We start from the raw sequence: 26,312 nt of genomic DNA on the forward strand, positions 1-26,312 counted from the left end.
TCTGCAGCGTTTCAATAAATAGACAGGATGCATATGTTTATGAATCCTGTTGGTGTTTGGAGTATTTCACTAATATTGGTTAATCAGCTCAGCATTACTTCTCCGTCTGCTAAACCTCGGCATCTAATGGATGTTCTGTCCGTCAGGAGGGCAATCGGTCGTCGTGTGGTGGATGTGTCGTATTAACCCGGACATCTTTAGCCCCGCGTCTTACTAAACGTCATTCGGAAACGCTTGAGTGAAGCGACTTCCGGTCGGTAACCTAGCAACGCAGAAAATGGCTGTAGCGTCCATCTAACTAGGACTACAGACACTACACAGAGTTCGTCTGATACAAATCGTTAATGAGTACGTTTACAGACGAGGTTCTGGACCCAGTGAGCATCCAGTCACTGTGGAGGAGAAGCCAGCAGTCGGAGCAGGCGTCGGTGCGTTGGTTGGAGCTCTAGCTGCGATGGATGCGCCACCAGTAGTTAGCTTAGCTCGCTAGTAGTGTTCGTAACCAACAGGCCAATGGGCTAAGCAGCTAGTTGTGACCGGCCTACATCTAACATTTACACACTAAAGCTTATGTCTGTAATGCATTTGTTCCAGAAAGGCTGTCAGACCAGGGACGTGCGCCGGGCGGAGGCCGAGGTCCAGACCACGTCCAGGACCGTCGGCTCGACCCAGACTGAGCCCGCAGACCAGGCAGCGCAGCCGCTCTTCCAAGCGGCCAGCGACGAGGCGGCGCCCGGCCTCAGGGAGTTCCTGCGGAGGGTGGAGGACACGGTGATCAGAGAGCTGGCCACGAATGCGAAGAGCCACGCTTTCAGTGGCTTCCAGGTGAACTGGGCTGATCCCAGTCAGCGGGTACGCGTGCAGGCAGCCTCTCCTCTTTTCTCCAGGGTACAGGGCACCGTCCATCACACACATCATCACTTCTGTGCTTGTAGGTTTTATGTCAATGTAGTCTGCAGCATCCTGACGTTCAGAAGCAGGGGCTCCACGTGACCAGTGTTTCTTGGAGTTGTACCGGCTCGGTTATTACCTGCGCATACGGCCGGTAGGTTCATCGCATCGAGGTCACAATGGGCCACTTTCACCTATTTACCTGGATAAGTGGCTGTTCAGAAGCTCAGTGTGGGGCTTTTTGCTTTTCGGAGCAGGATTGACAATGGATCCTGGAGCACAGAGAGATCGTGCATTTGCCTGTGGAACGTGGACAGTCGATGCCTGAACCCCGAACAAGCTGATCTGGTCATAGATGTTCACACGGCAGTCACGGCTCTATGCTGTCACCCGAGCCAGCCGGCCCTCATCGCAGGTACAGTATGCTCTGTGTCTGTCTACTAAACCACCACCTGTGAACTGAGTGTTGATGGAACGGTTCAAGCGGTGATCACTTTTTCTAAATCAACATTTATTTCACTTGAGGATAATTGGTCTCACTTGGTTGTAGCCTCGTGTGATGCAATGAAAGGGTTTCTTTTCAGTGATGTTAAGCTCAAGGGTCACTGTGGGTTGTGTTCCTGTGGGCAGGGGGCCTCTACAGTGGAGAGGTGGTGGTCTGGGACACCAGTCAGACTCCGGACCCTGTTCTGGCTGTAGCCGGTATGTCGATGGACAGTCACAGGGAGCCTGTGTATGAGGTGAGCTGATATGTCTTGGGCTTTGCATTGAAAACCATGTGACCCGCCCTCATAAGATTCTCATATGGTTCTATGAAACTGCTTGACACTTTTTGTTGTCCTTGATTTAAAGTTTATGTGTGTGTGTGTAGGTTGCCTGGGTACCCCTGCAGAAGAAAGGGGAGTTTGGGGTGCTGAGTGCCAGCTCCGGAGGACAGGTGTTGCTGTGGATGCTGGACTCTGATCAGGGCAGGCTGGTCCTGAATGCTGCTTATGCTTTAGTACATCAGCAGGTTCCACACAGCAGCAGCAGCAGCTTCAAGGTGAGGAATAAAACTAAATTAAACTAAACTAAATGGAGGTCAGATTCTGACTAAATAGAGGTTTGAAGCCTAAAACCTCCCATCTAATGTTGGTCCACTGTATTTGGTCTGGACTCGTGTTGTTCCCCACAGGCCCGAGGCAGCGGAGTTGTTGGTGTGACCTCTCTGGCGTTGTCTCCCTGGGACAATGACACCTTCCTGGTTGGCTCTGAGGGCGGACTGCTGCTGCGGTGCTCCTTCTCCTCCAGAACTCTCGCTGCCGCCTCCTTCGAGGGCCTGAGTGTTCCTCTGAGAGCCCCAGCAGTGTTTTCATTCAGAGCTGCCGGTGGCCCTGTCCATTCAGTAGACTGCTCCCCTTTCCATAGGTGACAGATGAGACGCATTGTCACACTAACGCAGCAGTGACTTCCTCCTGACTGAAGGCGTTTGTCTGCAGGAACCTCTTTGTCTGTGCAGGGACAGATGGTCTGGTCCACCTGCACTCGCTCCTGCAGCCCAGCCCTCTGGTGTCACTCAGGGTTTCAGACTCCTACGTGTTCCAGGTGCAGTGGTCTCCCACGAGGCCCCTAGTGTTTGCCGCCGCCACAGGAGAAGGTAAAACATCAACAGTGGGGATGATCTTTGTTACAGTCATTAGGGCCTTACTTATAAACAAGTATAAAATAGTGTTTGTAGGATGCATCCATGAGGTTGCATGTGGATGAAAGAAGCAGAGACCACGATAAGCATCCTCTACGTGTCGCATTTCTTTCACAGGTGAGGTGCAGATATTCGACCTGGGCCGCAGGTCCCTGAGGCCGGTGGCCACTATCAGTCAGGAAGGCGTGGGCCAAGCTGCGACATGTCTGGCCTTCAATCGTCACAATCCCAACCTCTTGGCAGTGGGGAGGATGAATGGAACGGTCACGGTTTGGCGTCTGAGCACAGACTTAACAGAGCAGAGCCCCAGAGAGAGCAGCCAGCTGGAGCAGATAGCGAATCAGGTGGCAGAATGATACAGAGCAGCTCTACAGCGATGAACACTGAGGTGTAAATAAAGAGTGAGGAGGCTTCCAGTTCCAACCAGTAGCGTTTATTAAAGCACAGCAATTTGTAAGAAGGTCTTTGTCCTGTTGTCCTAATTATTAAAGCACAAGCTAAAACATTTAAATCGAGACAGTCACTAAACTAGGTGGAGCACAATTTAAGGGCTGAGCGAGATAAATAGATAGTACAGAGCTGTTAGTGAGTATTCCTAGTGCAACAACCATGCAGTGTCAGCATGTGCTCAAACGTTCGCTTACTGGCAGACGTGCCACTAGTTGACGAAGAGCGAACGCGTGAACTCGACGAAGTCGAACGCCGACGGCAGCTCGCGGCCCTTGCTGTCCAGGTAGGGTTTCATGTGAGAGAGGCAGTAGTCGGCCTGCTCCTTGGTCAGGTTCTGAAAGGAGACAAGACAGTTAGACGAGGAGCGCCAACGGCACTGAACCTGAATGTGGGTCATCGGTGAGTAAGACCTGGTAGAGCTCCTCTTTAGTGACGTAGGGTTTGTTCTCGGTGCTGAGAGCTCGGAACGCGCTTTCGATCTCCTCGCTGGACTTGACGTTCTCCGTTTCACGGCTGATCATGAAGGCCATGTACTCCTGCAGCGACACGTTTCCATCCCTGCAGACAGAGCCCAGGCATCAGAAGAGAACCCAGAACCCGCTGGCCTTTACACGTTCTCAACAGGAACACACCTGTTGGGGTCCACTGTATCCAGTATGGCTTCAAACTCTGGATCCGGTTCTCCTTCCTCCACCATGGGTAGGTCGTAGCCCAGGGAGCGCAGACATGACTTAAACTCCTGGTGGTTCAGACGACCGGACTTCTCCTTGTCAAAGTGCCTGCAAGGACACAAGAGGACGTGAGTCCAACACAGAACCACTTTCACCAATCATATGGATCAGCATTACTCACTTGAACATCATGCTGAACTCCTTCAGAGCCTCCTCAGTCACTCCGGTCGTGTTTCTGTAGGACAACGGCAGCGTTAACATAACGCAACTAACCACGGGCTCGTCTTCCAGCTTCGGTGTCGGTACCTGGCCTGAATCTGCTGCTCCAGGTTGTGCTGCATTCTCATTCCCAGCTGGTCCAGTTGGTCCCACTGCTGGGCCAAGCCCACTGTGCTGTGCTCTGTGTACTTGTTGTCCAAGATCAGTGCCTCCTCCATAGCAGCGCCTAAGTCTTCGATCTTCTTCAGCTGGCTGCGCATGGCCCGGATCTCCTGGTGCTTACGCTGCATGTACACGTACACACACACACGTACACACACACACACACGTACACACACACACACACGTACACACACACACGTACACGTACACACACACACGTACACACACACACACACACACACGTCATTGAAGGCCTTATCTGTTCAACTGATGTCCACCAGCAGTCAACCATTTACGACAATGGTCTTTACCTTTGTGGCCTCCAGCTGTGACTCCAACGTACCGGACTCCTCCACCATACACGACCTGGCACCAACAGAAATGTTATAGTCCGACCTATTCTCACGACAACATCTACTATTCCTACACAAACTATTTCTACTATATGATTAGGTGCTAAGGTGTTAAGTGTCAACACTATGACAATTACTCCACACAGTGGAGCTGAATTCACACTACAGACCTACCAGAAACCCAAACCATGCAAGGTTAGGGCTAATAAACTGCAGCAAACCATGATTAGAGGAGACGAACGGTGCATCCTCAAGAGACACACTCAAATCCTACTGTTGTGCCGTTTAGAATGTGTGTGTGTGCATGCACACTGATTGGTGAGCTGAGGGATGGGGCCGGTCCCCACAGTAACCACAGCCTGGTGCTTTGACAGGTTAGTCCAGCTGAGAGGTGAGCAAATTGCTGAGGCAGCTACCCACACATGTGCTCAGCAAAGCAAAAGCACAAACTAAAACACAGCAAGGCTTTAAGAGGTTGACCTTCCAGAAAGATCATCACCAACTTGGTACTGATAGACACAGATAACCCTTCGATAGGCTATGCTAGGACAGGGAGGACCACAGGTTAAACATCAGACGAGAGAGAAAAAGAATCATCCTACAGACAATGGAAACGTACAGTTTGCACAACACCCAGTTCACTATCATCACATCCTGGGCTGCATTTACCACCACACAAGCACAACCAGGCACACAGATATATGAAAAGAGAAAAGTGATATTAACCCGTCCAGAAGGTAGGTCCTGTACCAGCGAGGAGGCAGCCGAGGAGATGGGGATGAGGGAGAGAGAAAGACACATTAAGAAAATGATGTAACAACACACAACAACCTGGACCATCTCTAACAATGTAACAATGTCGGAATGTGTCTTTTAACGAAGGCTGAGCAATAAAAATCTTATCAAACCTGGTCTCCTGCAGCCACTGGTGGAAAGCGTTGGCGTGCTGAGCAAATTCCTGGCGCAGCTTGTCGTTTTCCTCCTGCCTCCTCTGCTCCTTCTGCAGCTCTAGTTCTCGCTCCTACAGGCAACAAAGCAGCAAAGTAAAGTGCACTGAATTGAACAACAGACTGAATCACACTGCAGCGCACACACTCATCCAAGTATTCATAAACGTGGGGACCTTGATGATCTTCTGCAGATTCCTCCAGGTTTCCTCCAGGGCCTCCATGGTGAACCAGGTGTAGGGGTTAGACATCACCTGGTAGCTCTTAATCTGCTGGTCCAGTTCGGCCAGCTGGTTGAAGTCGGCCTGAGCCGAGCTAAGGGAGGAGCGAAACGCCTCGTGGGCTTCACGAAGTGCTCGGATCTCCTCCAGAGAGTTGCACCTCACTGGGTCTGTAAGATCCTCCTCTGCGTTCTCAAACCAGCTGTTGAAGGCTGAGGCTTTTTTGGCAAAGGTCAAAAACAGATCTTCCACCTATGGCAGAAAGCACTGTGTTATTTCATACACATCCCAAAGGACGCATCCTCAGCAGCACGGCCCTCAGGCCCCTGACCTTTCTGAAATGCTCCTGAGCCTCCAGAAGCTTCTTCTTGCGAGCAGCGGAGTTGGACAGGAGCTGGTTCCAGCGCTTCATCAGAGCAGCATGACGAGCCTCGATAGCTTTCGACTGGATGTGTTTGGCGGCCAGCAGCTGATCCTTCAGAGCCGTGATGTTTGTGATGCCCTCTTGTTGGAAGGCCTGAAGACCGGCATCAAATGTCTCCTGCATTCAGAAAAGAAGAGTCAAAGAGAGCAGCAAACCATGCACCAGAACCAGGGTAGCATTTTACAGGACAGGATGTTGTACCTGCTTGGTGAGCAGGGTCTGCACGGAGGACAGGTCTCTGCCGTAGTCATCAGTTTTCAGGCTGTTTTCCTTCTCACCTAAACACAAACCACAAAACAGGTCCAGAAACCAGTAACACCTTAAGAAATAAACTTGGATTCTAAAAGCAGAATACTGTTAGCGTAGCTTAGCAAGCACACAGTCACTAGCAGACAAACTGGTTCCCATGTCAAGAGATCGTTTTGGGCCGAGTCCAACCCACCACTAGGGAGACGATCCAAACCCTGAGTGGTCAGCAGTGCTCAGTATGTGTGTGTTGCACAGTGGGACAGACTCGTGCTCGTACCGATCCAGGACTCCACCACGTCGGCCTTCCAGTTGAACTGCAGGAAGGCGGAGTTCTCGTCCAGCTTGGCCTTCCTCTGAGCCGCCGCCCTCTCCAGCTCTGACACTTTGCCCCGCAGAGCCGAAATCTTTGCGCTAATGTTGTCTACGTGGTGGTTGTTCTGTTTGACACAAACTAGACTGTGATACACATCTGTACTTAGCCTTTATTGAGTTGCCTAGAAACATTGCTTTACCTTTTTGATCAGTTCCTCCCCGTTAGTGCACACATCATTGACTCGGTCTCTGTGAACGGTGAAGTCCGTCTCAAAGGCTTCATGCTTCTTCAACAAGCCCTGATGGTGAGGAAGGACACTCCAATCAGTACTTACTGAAATTAACACTCACTTCATGTTATGTAACCGAGTGAAACACACCTGCACAGCAGCTAGAGTATCTCCATAGTCCTCGCTACCCACTAGATTCAACTTCTCATTAATCCATGCTTCCTCTTCCTCCACATTTGCCACAAACTGCTGGTATTCCAGTGACTCCTCCAGCCTCTGTCCCCTGTGAACAAACACACATCCACACATCGTGCCTGCAGCCTCTCTGTAACCTGCCTGTGTGACCGAGAACCACTGACGATGCCTACCTTGCTCCAGATAAGTCTTTGAGTTCTTTCCAGTGGTCGACAAACTGGGCAAGCCTCTGCTGGATCTCCTCCTGGCCAATGGTGTTGTCATCAGACAGTTTTCTCCCAGTGTCCAGCACCGACTGGACAAAGACACAGATTATTGCATACAAAGCATCACATAAACAACTGTACTAGTACTGGGGTTCTTTAGGAAAGCTTTCCTCTACCTGAATGGCTGGTTCATGGGCTCCCAACTCAGCCTCCAGTCTCTTGTGCTTCTTCCTCAGATTCTGTACACCTGTCAAATCACGTCCATAGTCCTCCGAGCTCACAAGCAACTTCTTTTCTCTGTATGGGGTTTGGGCAAAACACTGTCTGAGTCTAAGCTCACGAAACAAAGAAGGAAAGAAGGGAATTCACTCTTACTTAATCCAAGACTCTTCATCATCCAGGTCCCTGAAAAACTGATGCAGGCGATGGGACTCGTTGAGCTTGGCCCTGCGGCCCACGGCCATGTTCTTGATCTTAGTGAAGCGGCCATTGACAGCGTCGCGCTTCTCCTTCACCTGCGAGGTGTCAAAGGCGTTGCTGGCCATCAGGCTGTCGGCCTGGCCGTTCAGATCCTTCAGACGGTCCTGCAGGAAGGAGAGGGATGGTTACTGATTACTGTCTACTGCAGGTGGTGGCTGTGAGGTAAAGGCATTCTGTGTCAATGCTGCTGTTTATTGTACAGTAGCGCTATACAAACCTGCAGAGCCTTTTGTAGGAATGACTTACTTCATGGGCAGAGATATCGGCCTCCAGCAGCTGGTGTTTCTTCAGCAGGTTGTTGACTGAAGCCAGATCTTTACCATAATCTTCAGAAGCAAGAAGCGCCTCCACCTGATTAAAAGACACGTCCGTCAGCCTTTGTCACCAGGGAACAGAAGGTAACATTGTCTGGGTTTGATGCTCACCTCAGAGAGCCAGAAGTCAAAGTCCTTGATGCCGGTGTTGAAGTTCTGCTGTTTGTTTGCTTCCTTCAGCTTCTGGCTCTTCTCAGCAGATTTGTTAACAAGGAACTGCCACTGTTCATCCAAAGCACTGAGCCGCGCCTGCACAAACATGCCAATCACATTTCATCCTCCTGCATTAAAAGAAGATCATCTAAACCTTCAAAACGTGCGTCTGATCAGTTGGCACCAAAGTCTACACTTTGCTCAATGACTCAATCACTTTGACCTTTGACTACAACAAACAACGTCTGAAGTCTATCACCATGTTCCAGCTGAGCTAAAGGTCACGCTGCAGCTGAACTGGATGGAGACGAGGTGCAAAAGGTGAATGGATTTGCATCTTGCTAAAACACTGGGGTCCTCCTCCACCGCTGCCTAATGCTGCTTCCTTATTCCTTCCTTACTTTGTTCTGATTTGAGCTAGATGCATGATAATCTTACCTTCACTGCATCCTCGCTGCCGGCACAGGCTCCTCTCTGGATCAGGGCGTTGCCAGTATCGATGACCCCGCGGATCCGGTCGGCATTGGCGTGAAGCTCGGCCTCAAACGCCTGATGTTTCTGATGCTTACTCTGAAGACACAAACGGGAGGTTGCATTGAAATGAGATATCGTCCCTTAAACACTGCCAGCCAAAGACATTACACTGTTCCCACGTCAAGCATTAGAAGACTCACACCAAACAATGTGGTGGATCACACACACGACAGGGATTATGTCAGACACAAGACAAATGGCAGCAAACGACAACATCTGCAACAGAAAACCTACAGGAGAAAGACTCGCTTCAAAGTTGCTTCTTTCTGCATTTGCACTGCCTTTCCAGCAGCTACAGAATTAGTTTGCTGCTCTGTGAGCCAGACACTCCTCAGTCAGCCACATTTCACTACCAGGTTTTGTTGAGTGTTGACATTAGAAGCAAGTTTAAAGAGAATTCCTCATTCAGGAACTGCACAGAACAACTAGAAGCCTTTGATGACAGAAAGGAACTAAACTCAAATACAAATGGAAACACAGAATTAAGCAAACAAATTAAAAAACAAACAATTAAAGTGGCCATACCCCCCCCACATTTAGAAAAAAAAATATATATGAGGCTTTTCAGCCTAAATGAATGAAGCCAAATCTCTGACTCCTGTAAAACTTTACCTTGTAAAGTGCCTTCAGGTAACAATGTTGTGAATTGGTGCTATATAAATAAAACTGAAATAAAAATGCTTGTACCGTGTGTCAGAGGAAGGCGTTTATGGATACACTTTGACTTATATACTCCACACAACAGCTTCTGTGGGACCTAGACTCAGACTTGTGAAGTGTGGAAAGGTGTCGACGTACGGGCCAAACTTCAGGATGTGTGCTTCACATCAACTATGCAGCTTAACCTGGTTTACCAGGTTGACCATGGGAGTCAGTAATCAGACCATTGAACTCGACTGCCTCAAAAGAAGATTAAGATGAAAACCTACCAACGTAGTCTGAACTGAACTAGAAATAAAGTAAAGTGGCCTAATTTATGTCCCGTCACTGGTAGTGATGTCTAAACCAAGCGTAACGGGCTGCCATGTTCTGGGACGGCAAAATGAAAAGTTCTAGTAAACACAGCTTCAGCTGAGGAGGAAGATGATGCAGATTCGATAAATGCTGAACTTAGTAGATCATACTGGGTTAGTTTACACATGCTCATACTAATATGGCCACTTTAACAAACTCACAGAAACGCAGCTGCGTGTTATCACTGTTGATGCGAAACAAACCCAACATGGATGGACACTAGTTCTACAGTCGCTCACGTCTACACACAGAGCAAAGACACTGACACATGGAGGACGACCTGTTAATAGTCAACACACTCAAAACTTACCAGCAGCTTGGACAGCTATAAAAAAGATGAGACAGTGGGAGAAAGATTTAACGTGACTTTAGAGAATGTCAAACAGTTCAGGAAGAAACAGACAGATCAGAACGTCACACAGCAGGTCTCCTGCTCGATCATCTGGCCTAGACTTAGCTTTGAGCTGCTCTTTTCCTTTACAGTAAACATTATTCGCTCTTTGTTTAGAAGAAATAAGACGGCCCCTTCTGCTCTGGACTGGCTGAAGTATATCTGCTGATGCTACTAGAAAGCAGAGTTTACCTGAATGTTAGTGGGGTCCTTGTAGGACTCATCAGTCGCTGTCTGGAGCTTCTCGCTGATCCATGCCTCGATCTCATCTACATCCCGGCTGAACTGCTGCAGGGTCTGAGATTCACCCAGCTTAGAACGCTTCTCAATCATCTGGGCCTTTAGCCGGCGCCACCTTTCAAGTTACAATACAGTTTATTATACAATCTTTATCCACCTTTTGGTACACGGGACTTATTTTAGTATGTGCGAGAAATAAACTAAACTTATTTGGATAAAACTGGTGAACAGGAAACATGTTATTTGTTCTACATTATAAATTTGCAGTTGTAAATATAAAGTTGAGATAATAAGTTGGAACCATTTGTTTCTTCTTCTTTTTTCTTCTCCTTCTAAGATTAGAACCATCTTAAAAACATTCCTTAGAATGTGGTTCATACCTGTCAAGGACTTCATTGCGGCGGTTTGAGATGTCAGACTTTGCATAGTGGTCGGCTCCAATCAGCTGATCAGCAAAAGACTGCAGGGCAGCGATCTTCTCCTCCTATACAGCAGGACAACATTTGATTACTTGCAAAAATAAAGATCGAATGCAATCGTCTTGAGATAGTCAAAGATCCATCTGACCTGCACATTAATTGCTTTGTCAAAGTCCTCATGCTTCTTGATCAAGGCCTCCACGCTGTCCAGAGAGTCGCCTTTATCATCGCTGGCCAGAAAGGCTTCACGAGCTGCCATCCAGTTCTCTGCCTGCTCACAGTCCCTGTTGAACAGCTGTGACAGAAAGACGCTCTGTCAGTGGTCAGACAAGTGGTGACGTAATGAATTCCACCTGCTCATCGCTTCACAACACCTGGAGCTCGAGGCACTGGTCCAACATCATGCGGCGCTGCACCCAGGCCTTTTCCAGGTCGGCGCGCTCGTGATCTAGTGCCTCCAGTTTCTGCTGAATGTCCGGACTGGCATAGTGGCCACGCGCCAGCAGCTGCTGACCGAAATGCTCAAAGGCCTGGAAGGTACCAGCACGAGCATCGATTTCTGTGCGGTGTTCCTGGAATTAGGGAAAAGGATTAAATGGAGGAGTTTAATAAGATAAAGTGACGACTGGAACTTTGTACAGAAACAAAAAAAGACCCTTTGGCACCTGGTGTCTTTCTAGAAGGGCCTCGGCCCCTGTCACGTCTTTGGCCAACTCCTCTGAAGAGACCAGCCCTCGGATGCCGTTGATCCAGGACATCAGATCCCTGCGTGCACATAGGAAGCGACACCAAAATAAGACATGTAATTCAATGTTGGATTTTAATTCTTCACCCTAACAACTAACTGGTGCAGGCATTTACAGACCTGAAGTCTGAGAGGAAGCGCTGCAGGTCGTGGGAGTTACTAAGCTTGTCTTTGCGCTGATCAGCACGTCCAACCAAGCTGCTCCAGGCAGTGTTCAACTCGGTGCATTTCTCCTGGATGTCATCCACTGCCTCTGGGTGGGACTGAATCAGACGCTCCGCTGTCTCCCCAAGGGAGTTCACCTGTGCAGGGGAGAGGTAAACGAAGTTGAAGGAAAACGCAGAGCCTTCCTTTTATTGAATGTAGATGTTTGAAGCTGCACTGACCTTATCGCCCAAAGCTGCCAGGTCTCTCTCAAAGCCCTCGTGTTTACGCTGCAGAGCTTGAACACTGGCCAGGTCATGGCCGTAGTTGTCAGTGTTTAGTGCCTGGTTCTTCTCCTCAATCCACTCCTTAGTTTCGTCGGCATCCCTGTGGAGGCACAAACACAAGTCAGGTTTATTTCTGCTGTCGTAGGACAATGATGATGCAGCAGTCAGGAAAGCAAACTGCCATAACTGATCCGTTCGTGAAAGTGTTACCTGCTCACCGAACAACCTTTCATGGACTGAATAGAACATTGCTCATGTTTCCTGGGTTCGTACCTGTGGAAGCGTTGCACCTCATGGGCGCTGCCCAGCATGTTGCTTCTGTCTTCAGCCAGTTGCTGTAGTGATCTCCAGCGATTATTTAGCTCCTATATAGACAATACAAGACCAAAGAGTCAAATAAAATACAATCAACACAAAGAGGTCTGGACACTTCAGGCTGCTGAGACATCTGCTACCGTCCACCATTTCACTTTGGATTCTTTCTAGACTAGACCTCAAGCATATGACCTGTGGAGTTTTTGTAGGTTGTATTGCATCCTTTAAGCTTTGCCGACTGAGATATTTTGGAAGGATAGTCTGAATGAACAAAGCTGTGCATGAACCAACATGGTCTTAAAATCCATAAGTGCTTGGAGAGGATAAGACCAGTAAGCTTTTGAGACGCAGGAGGAGTTCAGCCTCTCCCGCACCTGAGCCAGCAGACACAGGGGCCAGCTGGAGTCTCTAGAGAACATGGACTCCTTGAATGACCAAGGGATGGCACAAGCTATTGAGTCCAATAGAACCACGTCTTCAATTCCTTTCCAACAGAAATGAATGAGGAAGCCAAATCTGGAGGTGGTAGAGGAGCTCATCAAGGCTCAGCATGTACTCCCAAACCTAGCAGGCTGCCTGTCCTGCTCTTCAAAGGCTGAACGGATCTTCAACAACACCTATGGACTGTCAAGATCATTTTCACAAAGCTGGGTACTTCCCAAAGCCATCATTATCCAGAAGAGGCAGAGAAACACCATTCACTCCACTATGAGGTGTGAAAGAGGAGTGAGCGAGCAGGGCAGTGGGACTCCAGCAGCAGGTACCATGAACAGGATAACTTCCAGTGGGTCTGGTTCCTGGTGCAGGCAGTCTGTGACACTCTGCTGAGCCCAGGAAACCTCAGACTCCAAAGTAAGATGCCTGCCTGCCTGCCCTGCTTTAGACCTTCCTTCAGACAAGAGCTTCTACAATGGTTCAGGTCTCACTAACCAAAACTGTACTTTATCTTTACTTTATTGTGGTTCATCAGATAACCTTAACTTTTATTTTACCAAAAAGAATTATGGTTGAAACTGTCAGACAGTTTAACATGCATTTGAGAATGTGACCTGCTGGACACACAAAGGCGGATTATGATGAGGGAGACATGCACAGGACTGAAGGAACAATACACAAAGAAACTACAGGGAAAAACTACAAGACCTAGGTTGTAGAAGAGGAGGATGTCTAAAAACAAGCCAATCATGCAGATGAGCCAGTTAAACATGCCTCGACTAGAGTCAGGCTTCAGGGAGCAGCAACAAACAGACACCGACAGAGAACGAAGAGCACGGGGCTGATTTCCAATCAGAGACAGAGTGGGGCGGGTTCACAGCACAATGAGGGGGACTAGTTCATCTTACCTTGATAGAATTAAAGTTAGCCGTTGTTTGAACAGCCAAGCGGATGTTCTATAGTTAAAAAGGTGAACAGAATTTAAGAGAAACAAATGAAATTCCCATAATTTAGTCTGTACAACAAAGCATTAACACCGATTAGCACAGTTGCCATAGCAACTATGATGAGGGAAAAAAAACAACAAACCAATCACAAATTTGAAATTGTGAATCAAACAAGATGCTTATAAACTATTAAAACATGATTTAAACCGTAACAGGTGGCAAACAGACGTGGTCATTCTGAGCTTACTCAAATGTCATAGTATTATTTTAAGAGATGCAGTTATTATTCTTTTGTCTCAGATCAACAGAACATAGGCTCAGACAGCTTACCTTCCATGGTGATGCCGTCTTGGAATCAGCTTCGTCCTGGTAAAGAAAAAAAAAATGTTAAAGTTGGTAAACAAACACTTCAAATGTTCCACCAAACATTAAGAAGGACTCCAACCTTGCCAGGAGCAGCACCGAGCATCTCCTGTTGCTGCAAAAGGAAAACAAACGAGGTCACCCATTTAAGGTCGGCATTTATGATGACTGTGGTTGTCTAGAGAAGGAGAAGTTACCTGAGCCTGGACCATCGGTGCCTCCTCAGCCATCAGGCCTTCAGACTCTAGCTCAGATGCCACTTTGTTGATGTCCCTCAGTCTGGATTCATTGGCCTTCAAGTCCTTTACAAATAAAAGACGACATCATATCTACACAGTCCTATCAAAAACAACATGCCTCATAGGTGTTGGCGGTGCTGAGCACGGAGCAGGCCAAAATAACACAGTGAGTGGGTTCTAATGAAAACTGAAATGTCCGGCTCTGGTTTGATTTACATGCATTCATGGGACAGAATTGTTTTCAGCTCAGCAAATGTAAGAACACTGTTTTGATGCTTTTGAAGGAGAGTGTCTAGTCCGAAAACATTTCAACTTTAACTTGTTGTGGATTTGTTTTTGAATGCGAACAATATTAAGGAAAAGTTAGATTGGCAGAGAAAGCTCCACATTATTCTACACAGGCTACGGTTCAACCATTTGTGGACTTTACCTTCTGGAAGTCGTCGAACTTCTTCTGCAGAACCTCCACCTGCTCCAGGTCGGTGCCGACCTCTTCGTTTGTCAGGGCGCTCTCCTTCTCGTTGATCCACTGCTGCAGCTCGTTGGCCTCACGGAACAGCATGAACTTCTTGCAGCTCTTCTCCAGCATGTCCTTGCGCTTTTCTCCCAGCTCTAGCAGAGTGCCATACCTTAAACCAGAGGAGAAGAGGCTTTAATCCAGCTAGTGCGATTTAAAAACAAAGATGCAGTTCGCTGATGCAGTGTGTACATCAAGGATGAAGGAAGCGCAGTGTGCCATCATCTAATCCTCTGTGCAGCCTCACCGCCACCAGAAACTTCACAGAAGTGGAGTTTGAGGCTATCCTCATTTTCCCCCCGGTTCTTTTTGTTTGAGACAGTGTGAAGCTAAGTAGATCTAATGGTTCAACTGTTTATTTCTGGTCTGTTGTCTTTGTACACTGTCAGAACTATTAGTAGTGTCAAACAACTCTGTGACGAGTGTAACCGGTGATGCAGACCTGCTCTAGGAGACATTAGCAGTAACCTGGATCACCCAGACTCAAGGAACAGCACAGGTGACGTTAGGGCTTGACAGATATTATGTGGCCTTTTGTTATGAGCTCTGGCCTTCATGAATCAATGAATCGTGTCACATCAAAAGAAAACAAAAAAAATGAGTAAACCACAGAAGGCAAGCCTGGGATGAGAAGGGTGAGGAAGGTGTGCTTCACTGATGCTTCTATCCTGGTGTGGAATAGAAGGTTCACACAACACAACACTGGGGACTTCAGGGGATGAAGGGGTGTGAAACTGCTGATGAGACTTGGTGGCATCATGAGTTAAGAACACGCAGAGGGACGCTGGTTCCTACTTACAGCTCTTCCACCTGCTTCATGCGCACAGACACGCTGCAGGCCTCCTTGGTGACAAGCCTGCTCAGGGGCAAGGCAGGGTGTGAGCGGCACGGAATTAGTTAGAACAGAGGGTGAGGTTAGAAGAAGTGTTAGCGGCTCAGCACACAACATCATTTGATGTGGCTAAAGGTTACGCAGAGAAACTAGTCATCACATTTAAACGTCTTACAGGCTAGACTACAAACGCGTCACGTTTTCTTACTGAGTCTCTATCTGGTCCTGGCGCAGCACAATGCTGCCGTGTTCATCCAGCAGGTTTTCCCTGGAGGAGGACTGGGTGGGGTCCAGCTTCTTCACGTACGCAGCAGGAACGAAGCCCTGGCGGTCATTCACCTCCACCTTCCACCAGTCCTGCAGCACCAAGAGGACGGTGATCAGTGGTTGTGGAAGAAAGACTTTAATCCACATTATTACACTGCACTAAATGTGTTGCATGTATCAGAATAGGCCAATACTAATGTTGTGATATTGGAGCATGTATGAACATGGACGTCAGCTCATAAATGTCTCTGCAAAGGTAATTTGTTCTTGGGCTCTTTAACAGAAGATGTGACTGCTCTGACAGTAGCTACCAGTTGTGTGTTACTCCATCTTACTGCTAACTAATGAGCCAAGTATCTGCAGGGGAACTAGGACCATTTAACCACAGACAGGTAATAGTAGATTCTTAGAGCATACTGTAACACTGTGAAAAACCACTGCTTTTGGATATGGAGGCTGTACCTTGTTGGTGCTGTTGAGGAGAGTGAGGATGTCTCCTTTCTTCATCGTTACTTCACGGGGGCTCTTCTCCTGGTAGTCATACAAAGCCAGGACCAGCTCCTTCCCAGTCTCATCATCAGTTGGTGCCACTTGTTGCTGTTTAATGCAACAAAATGTTTTTGTCAAATGTGGATATTAGCTCACAGTAGCTGATTCACAGAGAAGCTTTGGACGTTACCCTGCAGGACTGGGCCTGTTCCTTCAGGGCCTGTATACTGCTGCCATATGCACTCAGATCAGACATCAGAGCCTCATGCTTCTTCAGCAGAGCCTGTGGAAGCAAAACATTTGTCAGAGCTAGAAGAACCAGAACATACTACTTATGTGACATATACATAGTCAAGGCATTTCAACCTTAGTCCAGAACTGTACCGTATTTATACTCTGTCCAGTGCAACTGTTATTTATGTTGCCTTAGATTTGTTCACTTAAAGTTAACTGCATTTCTTAATCCCCTGTGGATATCGACCCACATCCCTTCTACATGTGTACCTCAGCAGAGTCCTCATCTTTGCCATAGTCAGTGCTTCCCACAATGGGCTCCTTCTCCCTCATCCAAGACTCTGCCTCGTTGGCATCAGCAAAGTACTGCTGGGCCTGTAGGGAATCCTCAAGATCCTGTCTCCTCTGGGAGGCTTTGGCCTTCAGACCGTCCCAGCGCCCATGGAGCTCAGCCAGCTTGGCTTTCACATCCTCGCCAGCAAAGTGTCCTGCCAAGCCCCATGACAACGAATCAGATTATGAACTTTAAGACATTTCACATGTTTAAAAAAGGGTCCCAGTTAGCTCACAGGGGACCAAAGCACACTCCTTCCCACCTTCCTCGATCATGGCCTCTCCTTTCTGGGTGACGGCTTTGATGCGGGGCTCATGACCAGTGATCTCAGCTTGTAAGGCCTGGTGCTTCTTCAGCAAGTTCTGGACACCAATTAGGTCTTTGCCTAATGAAAACAGATTTATTAACTTAATAGATAGAAACAAAGCAGACCATTTTAAGGAAATTATGCAGTAACACTGTAACATAGTGGCTTGAGTGTGGATCATTTAGTCCTACCTCTGTTAGTAGATGAAGCAATAGGTTCCTTCTCACGAATCCAAGTCTCTTCATCCTCCTCATCCCTAAACAGCTGCTGAAGCCTGAGGGAGTCAGACAGCTTTTGCTTGCGGGCAGCCATAGGCTCACGCAGACCTTCGTAGCGGACGACTAAGGCTTCCTGTTTCTTGCGGATGTTGTCGGCATCAAAGTGCCCTGCTTCTTGGAACTGGCGAGCCTGAATGGTTATACCATCGATACGATCCTAAAACGAACAGGAATGTTTATTAATGGGCACTCATGGAATTAGCTTGCATGTCAGCATGTCAGGAAAACAGTAACTGGTCCTCAGGGCATCAGTTTAAAGAGATGCTCACCGAGTATTATGTAACCAGCGATTATTTGCCCCTGCTAGTAGTTATGTTGCCATTTTTTTTTCCTTCTAGAAAAAAAAAACCCTCATGACAGGTTTATAGGTCAATGAGCTTTCTGACACGTCCCCATGTCCTCTGTCACAACTTATAAATTAGCTTTGTACCAATAACGAAAAACAAAAATAGCCCAACAATGAGCATGCAGCATCAGGTACCTGGTGAGCAGCCACGTCAGCCTCCAACAACGCGTGCTTTTTTTGGAGGTTCTGGACACTGGTGAGGTCTTTGCCGTAGTCATCTGACGCCAGGTGTCCCTCCACCTCATACAACCACAGCTCGATGTCCTCCACGTTCCTGTTGAACTGCTGCTGCTGGTTGGCTTCACGTAACTTAATGCCTTAATTAAAACAAAAGAGCTCAGACTAAGATGATGGAGCTAAATCAAATGCTCTTATCAACAGTAACAGGTGCAAGCACCCTGGGTGCTGCATGAGCACATGTCAAATCTATATAATGACACATTTTCTCTTTTTCAAATAAATATATTAAACCCATTAATACTACAATAACAGAGTGTTGGTGCTATGTTGATTCACACAGACAACCCCAGGCTTTCTCCTAGGCTATACCTTTGAGCTCAGTGGCTTCTAGCAGTTTCTTCCACTGAGAGCTGACTTCCTCCATGCGTCCAGCCACTTCAGTGGATGCGTAATGTTTTCCATCCATCAGCTCCTGACCAGACTTTTGAAGAGCATCAATGCGGCTCTGATTAGCAGACAGCTCAGCTTCAAAGGCCTGGTGTTTCTGCACCTTCCCCTGCAGGTTGGAGGGATCCTGTGAGGACAAACAAGAGATCAGAAGATGGAGCAAAAAAAGGAAAGCCAGCACAGCCCTAAGTACAGTATGTATGCAAATAAACAAATAACTACACACAACAACCACCTGACTGCATACCTTGTAAGCTTCATCTGTGGCAGTCTTCATCTTCTCATTTATCCAGCTCTTGAGCTCATCAGAATCTCTGAAGAACTGCTGCAGGTGGAAGGAATCTTCCAGGGCTGCACGCCGAGACTGAGCACGCTCATGCAGAGCGTTGCGGCGGCTGAGCAGCTGAACATCAAGAGAACATGGATCTTTATTTTAAGTTCATGTAGAGGAAACCCTGCTAGCTGCTTCCTACCTGGGACATGATAAACTGACAGTACTCACCGCATCTCTGCGTGTAGCCACATCCTCCTTGGCATAGTGGTTGTTCTGGATCAGCTTAGTAGCAAACTCATCCAAAGCCTGAATGTGTACAAGGAGACAAAGGACTTGAGACGGTATCCTGTATTGAAGGAATGTTTTGTTACTGAATGTGAAACCGTACAGTGATCTTCTCTTCCTGGGCACTCAGGGACTTCTCAAAGTCTTCGTGTTTCTTCAGCAGTGCCTCTACACTGTCCAGGGAGTCCCCAAGGTCCTCGTTGAGGAGGAAAGCCTATAGACAGGTGAGCCTCACATGAGCCTACCAATAACAGACTACAGGGTAAATCTCTTGTTGTCTTAGGTTTTAGGTTACCTCTTGTTTGCTCATCCAGTTGTCAACTTGCTCAGTGTCTCTGTAGAAGAGCTGCAGGTCCATGCACTGTTCATACTGCTGCCGACGAACCTCCCACAGTTCCAGCAGAGACCCCTTCTCCTCAGCGAGGATGCCCAGCTACACACAAAGCATCATTTGGAATGTGAGACACGGCCGTGTGGTGGGACAGGTAGGTCACCAACAAGAAGCACAGCTGGAAGCTGTCAGAGTTACTGTACCTTCTCTTTGATTTCTTCAGAAGCGTAGTGTCCTGTGTTCAGCAGAGCCTGGCCAGCTTCATCCGTTGATCGAAAACTGTCCTCATGAGCATCAATCTCTCCCTGAGAAAAACAAGAACAAAACAAACCCACGTCGCATAATTAATGCCACAACAACTTGTTTAATTCATAAGGACCAGTCTCAAGTCCAACTAAGACAACAAACTACCCTCATTGTACCATCTAGAATAATCCAGCTATTGATTAATTCTTAGAATGAATTAAAGCTTATTCTAACTGATTTAGCCAAGCTAATAGTGAAATCAATGAAGAAACATTACAAATCTGGAAGAGGGGTTTTCTTTGCTACTACCGTTTAAAGCTGTTTCTTTTAGCGATTGCGAGTTTAAAAAGCAACTAGAAGTCTGAAATACACACAAAAGTCAGTCAATACAGAGCTGTAACTGGGTGGGTCTAAGATGTGTACAAAAAGAAGAAGTGCTCCTTTTGGTTAGCAAACTCTGCTGAACTGCTGAGGTGTGTAAGCAGCTGTGTTACCTTATGCTCCTGGTGGCGATCGAGCAGAGCCTCAGCTCCAGCCACATCATTAGCCAGTTCGTCAGCATTGATTAGGGCCTTCATCTCCGTCACCCAGCTGGTCAGATCCCTGAAGTCGGCCGTGAAACGCTGCAGCCTGGAGGAAGCCACAGGTCGACAGGAGTGAGCTCACTCTGACTGCAGCACTTCAGAGACTCGTTCATATCTGGACATATCTATCATATCTAAACATATATTGTGTGTTAGGAACTGACAAAATGTTTTGGGAAATTTTGTTTTTGGATCTAAACTTAACATTACATATGTAAGATGGGCAGATGTGAACCCAATTATTTAATGTTTAATGCATATACTGTATGAACAGCCCTATATCACCTGTAGGAGTCATTCAGGCGGGCATGGCGCTCCGTAGCCAGAGTGCGAATCTGCTCCCAGTTAGAGACCAGTTCGTCTTTCTTCAGGTGAATCTGGGAGGCATTCTGGGGATGTGTCTCCTGCAACCGCTCTGCATCACCACCCAGCGTGTTGACCTAAGTGAAGCAGCGTCGAGCTTTAAACGTCATGACTGCTCTTTGTATGGGACACCCTGTAGAGATTAACCCTCCTTTACCTTATCCTCCAGAGCAGCGAGGTCTCTTCCCAGACCCTCGTGTTTGCGCAGCAGAGCCTGCACGCTGGCCAGGTCACGGCCAAAGTCATCAGAGGCCATCAGCTGCTCCTTCTCCTTGATCCAGCTGATGGTCTCATCCACATCCCTGTTGAATACACAACATGGCATCAGTGAGGAAAAGCAACGTGAACCGAAGCGGCACCTAATGGTCACAACATTTACCTGTTAAAGCGCTGCACCTCAGCGGCTCCGAACAGCTTCCCCTGCCTCTGCTGAGCCAGGCCCTTGAGGCGCTGCCAAGCAGCATTGACCTCGTCCTGCTTTCGGACAATGAGCTCGGCCTCAGGATGGGCCTCCTGTATTAACTTGCCAGCTAGCTGGTTCACCTCGTTCACGCGCTCCTCGTGAGCTGCCAGGTCTGTCTGGAACTCATCAAACTTCTTCTGCAGAAGCTCCACGTGCTCCAGGTCCTGGCCGAGCTCCTCAGAGGTGGCCATGGCCTCCTTTAAGGAAAAGGGGGAGAAGCAGGTCAAATGTCTGTGTTCTTATAATGTCACACAGTATAACCACAGATTACCATTACTTTATATTTTGTTTCCAGCTTTCTGCGACCTTATTTATTCTTTTATCAATGGCCATTTCTGTTACTATGTTTATATTTCCTATTGTCAATGTGAATCTAACCTTATCACTGATCCAGTCCAGGGCATCTTCACACTCACGCAGGTACTGGACCAGTTTCTGGGCCTGCAATAGACGCAGACCTTTCTCCTTGGTCCTTTGAAGCAGGAGGTCCCAAAGGCGATGCAGCTCCTCCAGACGAGTCTAGAGTTTTGTATTTAAGAGAAGAAAACAATCAGACAAACTGCTCAAACATCAGACATCATATCACAACAGAACCTAGACTCAAAAGGGTCCCATAGCAGAAACTGCGAGCTGACTCATGTCTCACACAGACCATGCTATAAAAGGGCAGCAGGGAAAGATGATGGAAATAAGAACCATCGTTTTGTTGTCACTCAGGAGTCACAGCAGTTCACCACCTACTTGTATATACTCAGCCATATTGACACATGTAAGTTGTGGCCTCTGCTGTGTCCGGTAGGGCGTGTAGGACTGAACCAAATGGAATAGGTTGAAAATAAAGGCAGCTGAGGTTTATGTATGCATTTCAAAGTGGTCCATGATTCTGTTTACATCTTGGTGATAACGTCCTACGGTCCTGACGCCCAGGGACAAACCGCACGTTCTTATACACACTGAATACTAAAATCACTTATTGCTGCGTCTTACTCGAATGGTCTCAGCTGCAAAGTGACCCTCATTGATCATTAGGTTTCCAGTGTCGTCCAGTTTGATAATGGCTCCAGCGTTGGCTTGTACTTCAGCTTCAAAGGCCTGATGCTTCTGCAGTTTGCCCTGAGGAGAGAGAGACATGCCTCCTTGTGTTTACTCCTGGCCTCCAAATGTCCAATCTGATCAATTCACCTGAACTAATTACACGCCACATCTGTGGTAAGCACACATAGGACTCAAATACACACAATGACAACTACAGACCTGCAGGTTGGAGGGGTCCTTGTAGTTCTCATCAGAGGCGATCTGCAGCTTCTCCTGGACCCACTTCTCCAGTTCGTCAGCATCACGGCGGAAGAACTGAAACCGGTAAGAATCCTCCAGCTTCTGCCGCCGCACAACCGACAGCTCCTTGAAGCGCCGATAGCGGTCCAGCACCTGCTGGCGGCGCTCCTGGATGTCCTCGGCTGTCTCCAGCACTTTGACCCCTGCGGTGTCCATTTTCTGGAAAATTAAAATGCATTTTTAAATTTGTGGTAACTAGGCACTGTTTGTTTAAACACCAGACTCCACTGAGTGCAGACTCAGTGGTGGATCCAAGCTAAATGTGACTGTGTTACATGGTATTGTTTAGAAACAAGCTGTTGGCCTAAAACAGAAAAAAACAAATCCTCCATGATACAAATCCACAAAAACAACAGAGTATTTTTATTCAATGTCATTTAGTGCCATACTGTACAGCCCTCGCTTATTGAGTATAAAGGATTAGGGGTCATGAGACAACAGGATTCATTTGTTTCTCCAAAACCATTTGACAGAAACTCGGAAGTAAAACAAAGAATCTGCAGGAACCAGAAACATTCGCCTAAACATAGACCTCCCATCCTGCCTCGAGCTGAGCAGCTGAGTGGTCAACAGCTGGAACGAGGCCAAGCGAGGGTGGGGGGTGCGGAAATTCCACTGATCCGGACAGTAAGCAGGCTGTAGGACACAATGGGACTGCTGCAGTCAGCCTCCCTGCACAATGAGCCTCCGGCCTCTTCAGTCTGTCTAGCAGCTACATTAAACACTAATGGCACACAGCAGGAAACGGGCTTCATCTACGTGTACTCTGGTTACATGGTCTCCAGGAATCTTTCCATTAGTTAGTTAGTTTACAAACAATGACTTGTAAGTTTCTCCAATAAATAAAACTATTTCATCAGCCCTTTCTGTTTTCAGGTCGGTCATTTTGTTGTGTCTGTACAGGACAGATAAGCGTCACAGATGTTCCCACTGGAGGTGGTGGGACAGTTCTACGGTCCTGATGGTGTACGGGTTGGGAGTGGGAACGGTGGAGCTCATACAGAGAAGCAGCCTGTTTGACCGCCGGCTGCACGTCTGAGCCTCTGTCTCATGGAAGGAGCTGGATGAAGGCTAACGCCAACATCTCAGCAGACACGGAACTGCTGATAGCACGTCCACCGACGCCGTATCTGTAGATAGCAGCTGTGCCTCCGTCAGACACCCACACATGGTGCAGCCATCGCTAGCTGACGTCATCCAACTCTGCCCCTCCTTCATGTTCATGATGGATGGATTTAGAAACAGGCCAATCCTCTAATGTTACAGGCATAGAAATGATTCCATTTAAACCCTGTCTCTTCTCTGGTCTGAATCGTATTCTTATCTTTGTTTTCTGTTTTGTTTGTCTGCTGACATTAAATGTGCTTCTCCCCGAACATTAAAATGTCGCTGGATGGGAGGCGCTGCAATGGTTGAATGATTCATCCAAGTTCAATCATTACCCATAGATTGATTGCTCCCTGGAAGCACTGAAGAGCTAAACGCAGGTCTAGTCCTAATGATGTCATATACAGGCGGCTAAAAACAAAAATGACTCCTTAGGATGGAATTTGAACAAACAATAAATGCTAACGCCACATTCGGACAACCACATGCTTGCTCTGTGACCGTGTAAAACACTCTTATTACTGACTACGCCCTAAAGCTGCCATGACACCACTCGAGTCAAAGACAATATGAAGCAACTAAACTGTAGTTGTTTAGAGCCAAGGACTGGTGAGCAACTCGCTGAGGCCTAGTAAACAATCGGTTAAAACTGAACAAGGTCAACGTTGCGGTTCTCACCCGCATTTACAGCTAGTCTATTTCATTTAAGCCCACACACTTCATGCAGAAACTGGCACATCAAAAGGGCATGCAGCAACAATAGCTCATCTATTATTTCACACAGTGTACTGGTCCAAGGAACATGCAGGAAACATGTCTGCACCCACAGCCACTTACCAAATCTTTATGACAGTCAAGGTAATGCTTTCATGGTCGACGGCTGGGATAGTTTGACAGAAGTAGAAGCAGTTCAAACTCAAACCATGCACAGGAGTGGGATCCTTTCTGAGCTGTGCTACACCTGCAGTGCACTCCCCAACAACAGAGGAAGCATCTAGACACCGCACTGCAACTGCAGTGGCTACGATGTTAAAAAGAGCAAGATGCCAAGACGTGGCCCAGCCCATGCGTCGTTCTGTGCCCTCACCCCTCCCTCCAACTCCAAAACTTCTAAGCAGAAGACGCACACAGACACACACACACAAACACGGTTATTACCTTGAGTTTGGGTTTAGTAAATGTCGACATGTGGTGTAGTGGTGTGGGTTAACTACACAGTGTGACACTGAGCAAGAGGCCGTCAGCAGCGAGTAATCAGAGGAAGAGGACACTTTTAGAGGTTTATCATTAAACGTGGGGAAAGTAGTTCATGTCACGCATTAGCGGCGGCCCGACGTCGAAGCTAAAATCCCTGGACACGGGGAGGCCTACTTTCTATCCTGGGCTCCATGATTCTGACATCCAGAGGATTAAATGCTGTGACAGGTCTACTAGCATCACTAGCAGCACCATTTGTGAACTCATTCCTTCTGTGTCGTTAACGTTTTACGCATCATCATTTTCTTATATACTGCTCACACAGCTGCAGAGGCATTAAAGGGAAAACTTTTATTTCAGTTTGATAAAAACATAATTTAAGACCTACATTAAAATCAGAACTCTCAGTCCCTTGAGAACTTGTGGTGGACAGAAATCTGCTTTTATCACCAGTTGTTCTGGGTAATGCTGGATACAACAATCTGAAACCTCCCACGATCACCACAACGTTCACATTAAAGTATATACAAAATATATATGTAGCTAATGCAAAGCCATTAGTACTTGTGCTGTCGAGGCCACAGTCAAACGAGGCCCAGCTGCTATGCGAGGCATTTGACACCACCCAGGGCTGTAGATATAGCGGCCTGGTGTTATCAGCTGTTACTGGCCGCGGACGACACCGCATCTTCGAACCAACCATATGTTATAATGTTGGGTTGGACAGATCCCTGCAGACACGTACCAGCCGCTGACAACGGCATGGAAGCGTGAAACGGGGGTGAACTCTCGTGTAGAGGCGCTGCTGTGTGTGAGGGAACATGGCTGGAGTCATGAGCCAAAGGTCCCCAACGGAACAGGGCGTCTCCCTGGAGCTATGCACGCTTTCACGCAACCCGGTTCCGTCGGCGGAGCTGATGTTCGAGGTGTGAATTCAAAACACGGGCCGAGCCGACGCAAAGGAAACGCGTGTTTCAACGAGTACTGAAATAAAATGAGATTTTATTCATGATGTTAGCAAAAAGCCGCGAGCCCACCTAGGTTAGCTAACTCGTGCTACGTCAGCTACACGGCCCTTTAACTAAACAAGTAATGTCGTACCATCAACAACACCTGTCAAACAGCACAACAACATTTTCTAGCTAGAGTGCAACCAATGATTTTTCTACAATCAACCATTGTGGTGTGGGGCGGTTTAATGGAGTCGGGGTGAAGCAGCTGCTGTGGAGGATGCTAACCTACGTTTGATCTACCGACGGCTCGCGCTAAGTGCTCGCCGCGGAGCCGTGCGCAGCATCACCGGCTCGTGCTCGAGCTGCAGCCACCCTCAAAACTGGTTCACCAGACCTTTCTGCAGAGAGCTAACATTAGCCGCCGAGCTAACGCCCAGCTTCAGCATCGAACCCGGGCTGTTAGAAACGGCGCCGCCCGCAGCGACGCACCGGCCGCTTCTGACGAGGAATGAAAAAGTTCACGGTAACGCGTAGGTTCGTACCTGGGTTTGTTTTCGGAAGAGCTTCGGAGCTGGCGTCTGTCCGGGCGGATCAACGACGACGGATAACAATTTTTTTCAAAGCCTTACGTGACGCAATGTTCTGCAGTTGTACGGAAATACCCGACAAATGCCGAACAGAGCCGAAGCTGCTCAACGTATCACAAGTCACA

At 47.8% G+C, this 26,312-nt stretch overlaps 2 protein-coding genes across 10 annotated transcripts; one reads left to right on the forward strand and one right to left on the reverse strand.

The window, feature by feature from the left end:
* Window positions 1-48: 48 nt before the first annotated feature.
* dync2i2 (dynein 2 intermediate chain 2) lies at window positions 49-3,032 on the forward strand. The gene is made up of 9 exons (XM_029168372.3): window positions 49-428; window positions 595-852; window positions 936-1,045; window positions 1,149-1,306; window positions 1,522-1,631; window positions 1,763-1,933; window positions 2,066-2,298; window positions 2,370-2,527; window positions 2,690-3,032. Exons 1-9 carry the CDS (start codon window positions 345-347, stop codon window positions 2,926-2,928), a joined length of 1,521 nt encoding a protein of 506 aa, XP_029024205.1. The 5' UTR covers window positions 49-344; the 3' UTR covers window positions 2,929-3,032.
* On the reverse strand, window positions 2,990-26,293 carry sptan1 (spectrin alpha, non-erythrocytic 1). 9 transcript variants are annotated; one of them, XM_055513681.1, is made up of 57 exons: window positions 26,143-26,293; window positions 22,263-22,502; window positions 21,996-22,121; window positions 21,387-21,527; window positions 20,925-21,205; window positions 20,703-20,847; window positions 20,468-20,622; window positions 20,093-20,228; window positions 19,556-19,657; window positions 19,317-19,454; window positions 19,125-19,235; window positions 18,965-19,042; window positions 18,710-18,865; window positions 18,385-18,589; window positions 17,971-18,152; window positions 17,403-17,646; window positions 17,167-17,289; window positions 16,841-17,058; window positions 16,527-16,619; window positions 16,310-16,444; window positions 15,789-15,937; window positions 15,548-15,604; window positions 14,662-14,860; window positions 14,190-14,294; window positions 14,075-14,107; window positions 13,960-13,995; window positions 13,591-13,638; window positions 12,206-12,297; window positions 11,888-12,032; window positions 11,622-11,803; window positions 11,422-11,521; window positions 11,131-11,328; window positions 10,905-11,051; window positions 10,718-10,821; window positions 10,290-10,452; window positions 10,017-10,031; window positions 8,597-8,728; window positions 8,117-8,254; window positions 7,938-8,042; window positions 7,587-7,795; window positions 7,388-7,508; window positions 7,179-7,300; window positions 6,961-7,093; window positions 6,781-6,879; window positions 6,546-6,705; window positions 6,221-6,297; window positions 5,927-6,136; window positions 5,551-5,847; window positions 5,336-5,448; window positions 5,154-5,171; window positions 4,908-4,970; window positions 4,386-4,440; window positions 4,000-4,196; window positions 3,875-3,928; window positions 3,655-3,801; window positions 3,433-3,580; window positions 2,990-3,356 (listed from the first exon to the last, which is right to left on the reverse strand). In XM_055513681.1, the coding sequence occupies exons 2-57, from the start codon at window positions 22,497-22,499 to the stop codon at window positions 3,231-3,233; spliced, it is 7,503 nt and encodes a 2,500-aa protein (XP_055369656.1). In that variant the 5' UTR covers window positions 22,500-22,502; window positions 26,143-26,293; the 3' UTR covers window positions 2,990-3,230. The 9 variants fall into 9 exon arrangements, with proteins under 9 accessions (XP_055369656.1, XP_055369657.1, XP_055369660.1 ...); XM_055513682.1 differs by lacking the exon at window positions 26,143-26,293 and adding an exon at window positions 24,288-24,420; XM_055513685.1 differs by lacking the exon at window positions 15,548-15,604.
* Window positions 26,294-26,312: the final 19 nt, after the last annotated feature.

This window comes from Betta splendens, chromosome 12 (genome assembly GCF_900634795.4).
Source record: "Betta splendens chromosome 12, fBetSpl5.4, whole genome shotgun sequence".
Classification (NCBI taxonomy): domain Eukaryota; kingdom Metazoa; phylum Chordata; class Actinopteri; order Anabantiformes; family Osphronemidae; genus Betta; species Betta splendens.

Bases quoted from the DNA above. Each gene is read 5' to 3' on its own strand.
- sptan1 (XM_055513681.1), bottom strand. From the start codon at position 22,499: ATGGACACCGCAGGGGTCAAAGTGCTGGAGACAGCCGAGGACATCCAG. The intron at 11,804-11,887 runs GTCAGTGCAGCT...TCCCCTGCACAG, and splicing joins TGGCAGCTTTGGGCGATAAG to GTGAACTCCCTTGGGGAGAC. The intron at 4,197-4,385 runs GTAAAGACCATT...GTGTACATGCAG, and splicing joins CACAGCTGGAGGCCACAAAG to CGTAAGCACCAGGAGATCCG.
- dync2i2 (XM_029168372.3), top strand. From the start codon at position 345: ATGAGTACGTTTACAGACGAGGTTCTGGACCCAGTGAGCATCCAGTCA. The intron at 853-935 runs GTACGCGTGCAG...CTGTGCTTGTAG, and splicing joins GGGCTGATCCCAGTCAGCGG to GTTTTATGTCAATGTAGTCT. The intron at 2,528-2,689 runs GTAAAACATCAA...TTTCTTTCACAG, and splicing joins TGCCGCCGCCACAGGAGAAG to GTGAGGTGCAGATATTCGAC.